Raw genomic sequence first — 11,834 nt, 5'->3', positions numbered from 1 at the left:
ATGGATCTAGAATTAGTTTATCAGAATTTCAAGTTCTATGTGTCTTGTATATATGGTAATCCAAGGAGTGATCTCAGACATCTAGTGTGGGAGAAGATCACAAGAATTGGGCTGAATAGAAAGGAGAAATGGTGTATGCTAGTTGACTTTAACGAGATTCTGCACAATGGTGAAAAGTTAGGTGGCTTTAGAAGAAGTGAGAATTCTTTCACGGATTTCTCCAACATGCTACAGGGTTGTGGAATGGTAGAGCTACCTAGCTCAGGTGATAGTTATACTTGGGGTGGCAGAAGAGGAGATCTATGGACTGAATGCAAGCTTGATAGGTGTTTTGGTAATAAATACTGGCTCCAAACTTTTCCGGTATCGAATCAGATGTTTCCTGAGAAAGAAGGATCAGACCATAGACCAGTCTTAGTGAAACTCTTCTCTTTTCAAAATTCTTACAGGGGCTCCTTTCGGTTTGATAAGAGAATGCTCCATCAGCCCTTAGTTTTGGAGGCGATTCAAAAAGCTTGCCTATCTTCCAACTCCTTTTTTGGGCAATATCTATCGGAAATACTGAGAAGGTGTAGGAAATCTTTGAGCAACTAGAAAAGAGTCAACGACACTAATGCGAAGGAGAAAATCAATAATATTCAAAGTCAGATTGAAGTGGAACATCCAGCAATCCATCCCTCTTTCTTAAGAAGGGCCTTTCTATAGAAAGAGATGGTTTTAGCGCATAGGGAAAAAGAAAGTTTTTGGAAGCAGAAGTGCAGGAGAAAATGGCACAACTCATGGGACAAGAATACTAAATAATTTCACGCTTCGGTCAGGACAGATAGAAATAAAAATGGGGTGGACCAACTCATGGATGATCAAGGGATTCTACACACGACTGAAGCTTCAAAAGGTGAAATAGACTGTTCCTACTTTCAGAATCTGTTCTCATCATCGTACCCTACAAATACTTCTTCTCTCCTAGAAGATTTTCATCCAAGAGTCACTAAAGTAATGAACAACTACCGCTTTAGGTGCCGATGGCATGATAGGTTTGTTCTTCCAACAATTTTGGGACATTTTCGGTCAACAGTTAACCCTGGAAGTACTAAAATTCTTTAAAGAGGGTATCTTTCCGTCGAAGTGGAACTTCACTCAGCTTTTTTTAATCCCAAAAAGGTTAATTCTGCCCTAATGTCTAACCTGAGACCTATCAATCTTTGTTCGGTCATGTACAAAGTCATCTCCAAAATTTTGGTCTCAAGGTTGAAACCACTTCTACCGACACTAGTCTCGCCTAATCAATCAGCTTTTGTGGAAGATAGACTGATCTCAGATAACATCATCATTGCTCACGAAGTGGTACATGCCCTTAGGACGCATGATACAATGTGAAAGGAATATATGGCCATAAAGACGGATATGTCAAAAGCTTTTGACAGGATAGAGTGGAGTTATCTACATCAGCTTCTAATTGCTTTAGGATGTAACGCCCCGACCGCCACCTCTTAGTGGTCTCCATGTCCAATCCTAGCCCATGGGCCCACTTTCCTTAATGAGCCTCACGTCCTCTCACTATGCCCGTGAGCCCATCCATATCCGACGGTCGGTTTGCTACGTCCGGGAGGCTTTAAAGACTTGTTACCGCCCCTACAAATCACCATATGATATTTTCCTATGTTTTGTCCTCACTCGCACAGTTCCGACAGTCACTTCCCGAAAGTTCACCCATCCGGAGACTACTCTAGCTCAAGCATACTTAACTCTGGAGTTCTCTCACGACCTTTGACCAAAAAGATAAGTGCACTTTTGTGAATTAGGTGGCCAAATCAATTATTTTAAACCTCTCTTCATGTCTCTGAAATCGGGGTGTCACAATTCACACCCGACGGTTTGAGTCCACTCAACTCCACACTCGTTTGGGTTCGGCTCTGATACCACTTGTAACGCCCCAACCGCTACCTCCTAGTGGGTCCTATGTCTACTCCCAGTCTGATAGACTCCTAGGTGAGGATCTATGTCCAAGGACACACTTTGCAAGGTCTTGAAGAGGGATGAACGAAATGATGAAGATGAATGGGTTGAAGATGCAGCGGAATGAAGAGATTAACGGCGGAGAAGGTGAAGAGGTGGAATTGCAGCGGATTGAAGGGGAGAATGAAGTGTATTTCTAAGAGAGATGGAGATCTCTTAGATTATAGGCTTGATTACAACTTAGATATGACACACTAAGAAGTAAATAAGTTGAGAAGATATTACACACTTCTCATATCAAACAAGTAAAAAGAAGGTTTTTGATTAAAATGTTTGATCGATTGTAAAAGAGAAATACATGGTGTTTAAATAGAGAAGGGGGGACGAAGGAGAAGAGAAGATCATTCAAGAGGTTGAGCTCATGCAAGAGTCCTCACTCATGCAAGCTCATGCACAATGTCTAGAAAATTACAAAAGCATTAAATGTAAAAGAGATAGAGAAAATGGGCCAAGGCTTTGTAAAGGGCCTTGGACCACGACTTGGGCTGGCAAAGGGGTCTTGAAAATGTTACTTAGGCCTCATTAAAAACCTTGTCAAAAAAACCCAATGGGACAAAACTTGACAAGAGTGCATAAGAAACACTTTACCCTTTACAGAGCACCTTGAGCTGTGAGCATTGTCCAAGTGGTTTGAGCCACGTCTTCCTGCTTCTTGGCCAGCTCCTTGATTAGTCCATTGGTAGCTTGGTTGAACCTCCTGGATCTTGATCTTGTTAAAGGACCCGCCGGAACGATCAACGCTTCCTTCGATGCTTCCGCTAGTACAAGCTGCTCCTCCGATGTTTCCTCTGGTACAAGCTGCTCCCCCAATGCTTCCTCTGGTTCAAGCTGCTCCTTCAATTCTTCCTCTGGTTCAAGCTGCTCCTCAATTCCATCTTCTTTGGTTGAGCTGTCCATGGTCTCATCATCCTCTCCCACTTGAAAAGGATTTGACCTCAAATCCGAATTATCTGCACAATAAGGGAGAAGATCAAAAACTTTGAAACTACCATTCACTTTGTACTTACCTTGAAGATTGAGTTGGTAGGCATTGTTGTTGATCCATTTGAGCACTTTGATCGGTCCATCGATCTTTGGCACTAGTTTTGACTCCTTTTCATCTGGAAATTGTTTACTCCTCAAGTGTACCATTAGTTGTTCTCCAACCTCAAAGATCATCGTAAAACAACCATTAGATTTATGATCATGCATCAAAACATCTCCAATTCTGGTCCTCGCAAAGACTTTGGACACTGGGGGCTCCTCTTTTGTACCTGCAAAGTAGTAAATACCTTTGGCAAAGATCAAGTGCGTCATTATAGTCATGGATTCACTATAAACATGAAAACATATCTCAGCTTGGTACAAATCATTTTCATTGTCATGTTCTGCATTTTCGTTGAATAAACCTAACCTTTTCCTAAGATTTTTTGAATGTAACGAACTGACAATCAAAGCTCTAGAATCATGAGAAACAAATTGGATTAATGAAGTACTTAGCTGAATACTGCCTTGGGTATTATTGATGCTCATCATCATTAAAGGAAGTGGATCTGGGGGCTCTTCTTGGATCAGTAAGAAGCTGTTGACTTCTTGGTGCTCATCTTGATCCAAATCAGGTGGCTTAAATCTTTTGTCTCCTACTTTCTTTTCAGTTTTTTTTATGCGCTTCATGACTGCTCTAAAATCTGCAATTGGCTCTTTTGACAAAGACAAGTGAATCATATATGTGTGAGCTTGGATAAAAGTATCCTTGAGAATAAAAATACTTATCTTATGATTGTTGGATATGAGCACAAGTATTGCATCGGGTGGTTCATCTTTGAACATCAAGAAAGCTTTGACGATTTTTCCATGCTCCAAGTTTATTAGTTTAACTAGTAAGAACGCAAGATCTCCTACATCAAAAGGAAACAGTTTAAGAACATTGAAAAAGATCAAACAGATATTCATGTTGTTGTAATCAAAATAGAGTTTTAGAATGGATCATCCTTGGGCGATCGAAGTTGTTTTCCTGAGATACTTCCAGCTTCTAACTCCAAAATGATAAATCATTTGTTGACATATATCTGGTGGTTTCCCCTTGATTTGAACAGAACATGTTGCTTCTCCATAGTACTTATGATTCTCCATGTAACATGTTTCTTTCTTAGCAATCATGGGAAAGAACAAATGCATTATACTTGAAATAGAGAAATCAAAAACATGATCTTTCACAGTTGGTTTGCAAAGCTCATTCAACATTTTAAACTCATACAACTCTTTTTCAAGCACATGTCTCATTTCAGAAAAAGGTTTAACCATTACATGCTCAATTTGAATTATAAAGGGTTCCATTGCAATGCTACACAAAGAAACTCTCAAAGAAGAGTTAAATTCATGAAACTTTTTAAACAACAAACCTTTAGGCTTAAAGAACTTTTCAAGGGCAAATGTTTCAAAAGTTGGAATCATTTTCTCAAAAACAGATTTTGAAACACAAAATTCTTTCACATTTTCTAAACCATAACGTTTTTCATCTTGAGCAGAAATCATCCCAAAATAATTAGGGTCTGTCCTAACCAAATCATTATCCTTACAGTGCTTTCTTGGGTAGTCACAAAGATAAGATATAGAGACTGGGTTTGGCACAATTTTGATCTGCTCCAAATCACTAATCAATGGCAAACTCATTTGTGTTGATTCTAGTGATTCTTCTTCCTGAACCTGTAAAAAGGAAATAATGCTACTTGGTTGCTCCGGTTCAAAATGGGTTAGTTTTTCAAGCACAAAATCAGATTGGATAAAAGAAAGATCACACTTAGCTTGAGATAAAGTCATAGGTCCAGTTGGTATAGCAACATCATCCTCAGCAATGAACTGTCTCTCCTTGACTTCTTCTCCAAGCTGTTTCTCCTCGGGTCCGTTTCTGAGTTGTTCCTCCTCGGGTCTGGACTGATCCTTTCTTTCAAACTCCTTACTCTTCTTTTCTTGCTCATCTTGCTTCCATTGTCCTTCGTTAGAATTTATACCTATCTCAACACTTTTGGGAAAAGACAAGTGCATCATACAAGAATTGGAATTTTCTAAACCTTGATCAATTACTTCCTTGGATTTTGAAAGTGTAAAAGACTTACATTGCTTTGGTTCACCACATGATTCAAGCGATGACTTTAGACTTTGCTTGTGAACGACAATCTGTTCAGGAACCTTTTTTGGTTGAGATGTTGACTTAGCCTTCATCTTCTCAAATTTAGTGTACTCGGTTAACGCCTCAAAAAGATCTGACTGCGTCTTTGCCTCCATGGATTTTGGGGGTTTCTTTTGATCTGGGACTAAGGCTGGTTTCTTTTCAGGAACTGGTTGGTTAGTGCCTTTGGCTTGGGGAACAAAGTGTAGCGCTTGTGGAGCATACTTATTCCTTAGAAGCTTCTTAGATCTTTCCACAATGTGATATTTGGCTCCTTGTAATACCAACGGTCATCAACTTCTTGCAACCACCATTTGTAAGCGTCTCCTGTGAGTTGGGTAAGTGCAAAAGCTAATCTCTCATTTCTTGGGATGTCCTTATAGTAGAACCAATCATCCATGTTTTTCTCCCACTCAAGGTAGTCTCCTTTTCCTGAAACTTTATAGAGTTTATGAGCCAGAGAAATTTTAGAATGAATCACATATTTAGATTTGGGAGTGTGAGAGGTTTTCTGTGGGCTGCTCCAGGTTGATCTAGACATGTTGTCTGGTGGCTTGGGTTTAAGATCTTGGTGTTGCCTTTGATGCCGATTTGCTTATGGATTGGTTTGATTCAAGTGAATAGCGCCAAGTTTTGCATCAACCATGGTTGTCATAGCTGCGGTGACAGATTTAAGTATCCTCCTTTCAAGACTAGAAGTAGAAGACTCTTCCTCTTCCGAAATCACCATGGTACCAGCAAAGAAAACAAAGATCCACAAGTAAAAAGTTCTTAAAACACGCAAATGGAAACAGATCTGGGAAAAATATAAAAACGAAACCAAAAATTCTCAAATCAATTTTCAAAAATACTAGACTCTTTCCTGATTCCAAAACAGTTGATTTTGTAATTTTTAAACGAGTAACACATTTTATAAAATTCTCGCAAGATAAATAACATATCTGAAAAAAAAAGTGACGATTGGAATCTCAAAACCTGGTTGCAAAGTGGCTCTTATACCACATGATAGACTCCTAGGTGAGGATTTATGCCCAAGGACACACTTTTCAAGGTCTTGAAGAGGGATGAACGAAATGATGAAGATGAATGGGTTGAAGATGCAGCGGAATGAAGAGATTAACGGCGGAGAAGGTGAAGAGGTGGAATTGCAGCGGATTGAAGGGGAGAATGAAGTGTACTTCTAAGAGAAATGGAGATATCTTAGACTACAGGCTTGATTACAAACTTAGATATGACACACTAAGAAGTAAACAAGTTGAGAAGATACTACACACTTCTCAGATCAAACAAGTAAAAAGAAGGTTTTTGATTAAAATGTTTGATGGTTTGCAAAAGAGAAATACATAGTGTTTAAATAGAGAAGGGGGACGAAAGAGAAGAGGAGAGAAGAGAAGAGCATGCAAGAAGTTTAGCTCATGCAAGGTCATGCAAGAGTCCTCACTCATGCACACTCATGCACAATGTCTAGGAAATTACAAAAGCATTAAATGTAAAAGAGATAGAGAAAATGGGCCAAGTCTTTGTAATGGGCCTTGGACCACTACTTGGGCTGGCAAAGGGGTCTTGAAAATGTTACTTAGGCCTCATTAAAAACCTTGTCAAAAAAACCCAATGGGACAAAACTTGACAAGGGAAAAAGAGTGCATAAGCAACATTTTACCTTTTACCGAGCACCTTGAGCTGTGAGCATTGTCCAAGTGGTTTGAGCCACGTCTTCCTGCTTCTTGGCCAGCTCCTTGATTAGTCCATTGATAGCTTGGTTGAACCTCCTGGATCTTGATCTTGTTAAAGGACCCGCCGGAACGATCAACGCTTCCTCCGATGCTTCCGCTAGTACAAGCTACTCCTCCGATGTTTCCTCTGGTACAAGGTGCTCCTCCAATGCTTCCTCTGGTTCAACCTGCTCCTCCAATGCTTCCTCTGGTTCAAGTTGCTCCTCATTTCCATCTTCTTTGGTTGAGCTGTCCATGGTCTCATCACAGTCCATGGTCCCACATTTCTTAATGGGCCTCACGTCCTCTCACTAGGCCCGTAAGCCCGTCCATATCCGACGGCCGGTTAGCTACGTTCGAAAGGTTTTTAAAGACTTGTTACCGTCCCTACAAATCACCACATGATCTTTCCCTGTGTTTTGTCCTCACTCGCACAATTCCGACAGTCACTTCCCGGAAGGTCACCCATCTTGAAAATACTCCAGCATAAACACGCTTAACTTTGGAGTTCTCTTAGGACCCTTGCCCAAAATATAAGTGCATTTTGGTGACATAGGTGGCCAAATCAATTCTTCTAAACCTCTGTGCAAATCTCTGAAACCGGGGTGTCACAATTTACCCAGTAGGTGATATGGAGTATTGGGAGATTCTAGAGAGTGTTAGTACTTCTATTCAGCCACCTTCTACTCGTATACCTAGTGGCAGGCGAAAGAAAAAGAGAATAGCTAGTTAATAAGAGCATGAAAAGGCTAAGACAAATTCAAAGCAATACAAATGCAGTAGGTGTGGTTAGTGTGGACACAACAAATCTAGTTGTGTAGCTGCTATCTAACTCTCTCTCTCTCTTTAATTCAACTTAAATTTGTTCTTTTTTAAAAAATATTTCAGTACGAGATGTTGTAAACTTCATTTGCGCAGAATATTTTTCAGATTTTACTGCTTTAAAACATTATAAACAACTTGTAAGACCATATAAGAAGCATGTATATCCACGTAAATACTCTATTATACAAATGTATAAATGATTTTTTATAGAATTTTACAAGGTTTTAAAATGTTTTTAAAAGGTTTTTAGAAGGTTTTAAAACGTTTTTAAATAACCATGTAAAAACCTTTTAAAACTCTTGTAAATCCTATAAAATACATTGAAATACCTACAATTAAACCAAATATATGTTAATTCTGCAAATATGTCAAACACCATTTATTGAATAATCGAAAAGGAGGAACTTAACATTTTTCTAGAAACGTTCACAGTAGAAACATAAAAGATTTGAAAAATAGATTTGAACTATTGAAGTTCATATTTCAATTTCCTATCCCAACGTATCGCTTTGTCATCTCTCTTGCCGTTACTTCAAACCTTGCCTTATCGGTTTTGTAGAGGTTGGCAAGATTTTTATTGACATGTTCCTCATCATCCACCTTTGGTTCAATCAACTTCTACACAATTCTCTTGAAAAGCCAAGTAATCGGCATGGCCTGCCAATATGTGGGCTTCAACACTATTAGGTAAATGCCTCCTTCATCTGCTATGTTTGGATGGAAATTTTTTGTGTTGAAAAAAATCTGCATTATCAAGAAATTATCATAAAAAACTATTGAGTTGATGCAAAAAGAGGAATCATAATACACATTCTTGCTAAATAAAAGGAGTATAATCAAAATAGATACCTTTGGGAGATTATGTAGGTAATCACATGGAAAACGAATACTCATTTTAAACACTCCCCCTTCATATGGGGTGTTCACCGGTCCGATTAAAGCAGCCTCCCAATGAAAAATGTTGTCATTAACAATTACTAACATAAAGGCTGACACACTCAATCTCTTTTATCCTTAACAGTAAAACAACACTAATCTGAAGATGTAGGCGTTTACCTGCTGTGACGTTTGTCGAATGATTTTGGTTCAAAATTTTGAAGGCATTCCTTAGATGGCGTGAACAAAATTATGACATTTCTGACGGATTGAGGGAAGAAGGTAATAGGATTTGTCGAGGCTGAGAGAAGGTTTTTACGTTTCCGTCAGACAAAGGTTTGATGTGTAAGTCAAGAGCAAAAGTATTTATAATACTGAGAGGAAAAACAAGGGAGAAGAAGAGTCCGTATATCGACGAAGAAAATGGCAATTTGAAGTCCTCGAGTCCCCAATCAGACGACTTAGTCTCTACAATCCGACAAAATCGAGAAGTGTGCAAACTCTACCGCCAAATTAGGACTTATCAAACTCTTACTTAACTTTCTTGTATTGTCTCCTTTATAGTTATACTCTCTGTCGTCTTCTCAGGTGAGTTAGGGTTTGTTACTTGATTGTTCTGTTTCATATGTTTGCTTCTGATTTTTAATATCTATTTTTGGGCTCGGATTGTTTTCAACAGCTAGATTTTATCTATTTATTTGGATCAAATTATCCGTTTTTAAATAATAATAATTATTATTATTTATAAATGTATTTCAGTCTTCTTTGTGATCAGGTTTGTGTATCTCTTTCCTAGATTTTTGTTTGTGTTGATGTGATCAAAAGGATGAACCATTATCGTTTTTAAAAATGTATGGAGAGACTTAAAATGGGGAATTTTGCTTTGAATCCGGGAATACTGATTCGAATTATGTCATCATGGCTGATACCTCCGCCATTATGTTAGAATTTACAAGAGTTTTAAAATGTTTTTAAAACATTTTAAAACCCATTTTAAACAGTTCAAAAACACATTTTTATCAATCTGAATTCGTCTTATTCACTACAACCACTTTTATCGATCAACTACGACCGATCTGGAATTGATTTCAAAATGTTTTAACGGGGGCTTTTAAAAAGTGTTTTACAAGAGATAACAAAAATCCAAATTTACAAGAGTTTACTAATTCCAAATCCATATCAAACATATTTATCGATCTGAATTGTCAGATCAACTACAACCACCTTTATCCATCAACTACGAAGATAAAACGCTTTTAAAACCTATTTTAAACAGTTTTAAAACACACTTTATCAATCTGGACTCGTTTTATCAACTACAACCACTTTTATCGATCAACTACGTCCTATCTGGAATTGATTTCAAAATGGTTTAACAGGGGCTATTAAAAAGTGTTTTACAGAAGATAACAAAAATCCAAATTTACAAGAGTTTACTAATTCCAAATCCATATCAAAGATATTTATCTATCTGAATTCGTCAGATCTGAATTTTTGATCTAATATCAATTTTTAGATTGATGAATATACCAAAAGAAAACGAAATTTTAACCACAAACCTGACAAAGAGTCTAAGATCCAACGAACACGAATCCCAAAATAAACGACAAGATGAACGAAGATGAGGATGGAAGGGAAACAGAGATCGCCGCAAACAAAGATATCAAAAATCGTCGATCAAGGAAGAAGGAGAGAACGACGACAAAGAGAAGGACGTCCAATAATTAGGTTTAGTTTATTAAGGGTAAAATTGTCTTTTTTAACCAAAAAAGGGTAATCTTAAAAATGGACGCATCCCAAGGGTATTTTTAAAAAGAAGCTCGCCAAAAAGGAAATTTTTGAGAATGCCCCAAAACAATATACGATTTGAAATATATCTTATAACTGTATAATTTTACTATAATTGATTTTATATAGAAGTGAGAGAAGTAAATTTCCGAGAAAAAATATTATAAGCGTTCAATACATACATATGCTTACTAACTGCATAAAAAAATTTAAAAACACATGAAAAATGAGCGTAATTTTTGTTACATGCATTTTACAATTCTCTTTGGCTGTGAATGGTTCAAGTGCGTCCAACAACTATTTACCCAATGGTTTTTCAAATAACGCACAAAATAATATTAAATTTTAATTTGATCTTTTTCGTTATTTATTTTATGAAGAATAATAATCAGTTATCTTGAACAATAATCTATACTAAATTTATTTCCAATTTTTTTTTTAAAATCTGTTAAATAAATTACTTTTTATTTATTTATATTTAAAAAATCATCATTTCTTCAAAATTTATACAATCCTCACTTTTAATATGAAAAACTGATTTTGAGAAGATAAAAAATATATCTGTTTTAACTAGATTTAAATCTTGAAAAATAAATTCTTGTTTCCTGTAGAATGAATTTATTTCTAAAACAAATATTTCTCTTCACAATTTTAATGAACAAAAATTCACATGATTATTTTATAATAATTTTCGTTTTTAAAGTTTATAAATAATATACAAAATTACAATTTAATTAACAATAAATAAAATATTTTAATTTATAATATCTTTTCTTATAATGTCTATTTGTAACATGTATTTATAGTATATAATTATACTAGTTATTTATAAAATAATATGAAATCCGCATCGGAAATAGTTTATGACCAATCAAACATTATTTTGTACCGCTTAATTTGTAGTAACCGCACTTGTTCACGCAGAAACATTTGTCCCACACCTACCACATTTCAACCGTACCGCACTATGAAACCGCTTGTCCCCTACAACCGAATTCGCCGTTACCATTTGAACCCTTTGTAAAATTGGACCGCATTTTGAACGGAATGGAAAAAGGTTTTTTCATACCTCCATTAAGATGATATGTTCAATTTATACATGATCTATGATGTCGTGCCAAATTATCCTTTTATTATACAAAACTTCAAATTCACTACATTAACTTATAATTTAATGAATTTTTATCTTAAGTTAATGTAAAAAATTTGAAGTTTTGTATAATAAAGGTATGATTTTACACAGTATCATAGATCATGTATGATTTGAACTTATCATCATAGTGGGGTCTGAAATAACATTTTTCCCACTTTGAACTTATTTTTTTTATTAGCAAAAGTAATAACGAATCGCATTTAAAATATTGTATTTATTGGTGAAATAAAGTGGGTTCCATAATAAACTGACTCGCCTTTTAAAATTACGCAATTCCCATTCAATACCTTAAACCATGATTGGTGACATTAGAAAC

At 36.4% G+C, this 11,834-nt stretch overlaps 3 protein-coding genes across 3 annotated transcripts; 1 reads left to right on the top strand and 2 right to left on the bottom strand.

Moving 5' to 3' along the window:
* Nucleotides 1–594, top strand: LOC147922837 (uncharacterized). The gene has a single exon (XM_087497803.1). It carries the CDS (start codon nucleotides 1–3, stop codon nucleotides 592–594), a length of 594 nt encoding a protein of 197 aa, XP_087353929.1.
* Nucleotides 595–2,262: 1,668 nt separating this feature from the next.
* Nucleotides 2,263–3,948, bottom strand: LOC147922836 (uncharacterized). The gene has a single exon (XM_087498211.1). The coding sequence runs from the start codon at nucleotides 3,946–3,948 to the stop codon at nucleotides 2,608–2,610; it is 1,341 nt and encodes a 446-aa protein (XP_087354337.1). The 3' UTR covers nucleotides 2,263–2,607.
* Nucleotides 2,263–5,444, bottom strand: LOC147922835 (uncharacterized). The gene has a single exon (XM_087498212.1). The coding sequence runs from the start codon at nucleotides 5,278–5,280 to the stop codon at nucleotides 3,982–3,984; it is 1,299 nt and encodes a 432-aa protein (XP_087354338.1). The 5' UTR covers nucleotides 5,281–5,444; the 3' UTR covers nucleotides 2,263–3,981.
* Nucleotides 5,445–11,834: the final 6,390 nt, after the last annotated feature.

Source organism: Camelina sativa, chromosome 18, assembly GCF_030686135.1.
Source record: "Camelina sativa cultivar CO46 ecotype springtype chromosome 18, ASM3068613v1".
Lineage (NCBI taxonomy): Eukaryota > Viridiplantae > Streptophyta > Magnoliopsida > Brassicales > Brassicaceae > Camelina > Camelina sativa.
This window is presented reverse-complemented; position numbering and strand designations above follow the sequence as displayed.

Bases quoted from the DNA above. Each gene is read 5' to 3' on its own strand.
- LOC147922837 (XM_087497803.1), top strand. From the start codon at position 1: ATGGATCTAGAATTAGTTTATCAGAATTTCAAGTTCTATGTGTCTTGT.
- LOC147922836 (XM_087498211.1), bottom strand. From the start codon at position 3,948: ATGAATATCTGTTTGATCTTTTTCAATGTTCTTAAACTGTTTCCTTTT.
- LOC147922835 (XM_087498212.1), bottom strand. From the start codon at position 5,280: ATGGAGGCAAAGACGCAGTCAGATCTTTTTGAGGCGTTAACCGAGTAC.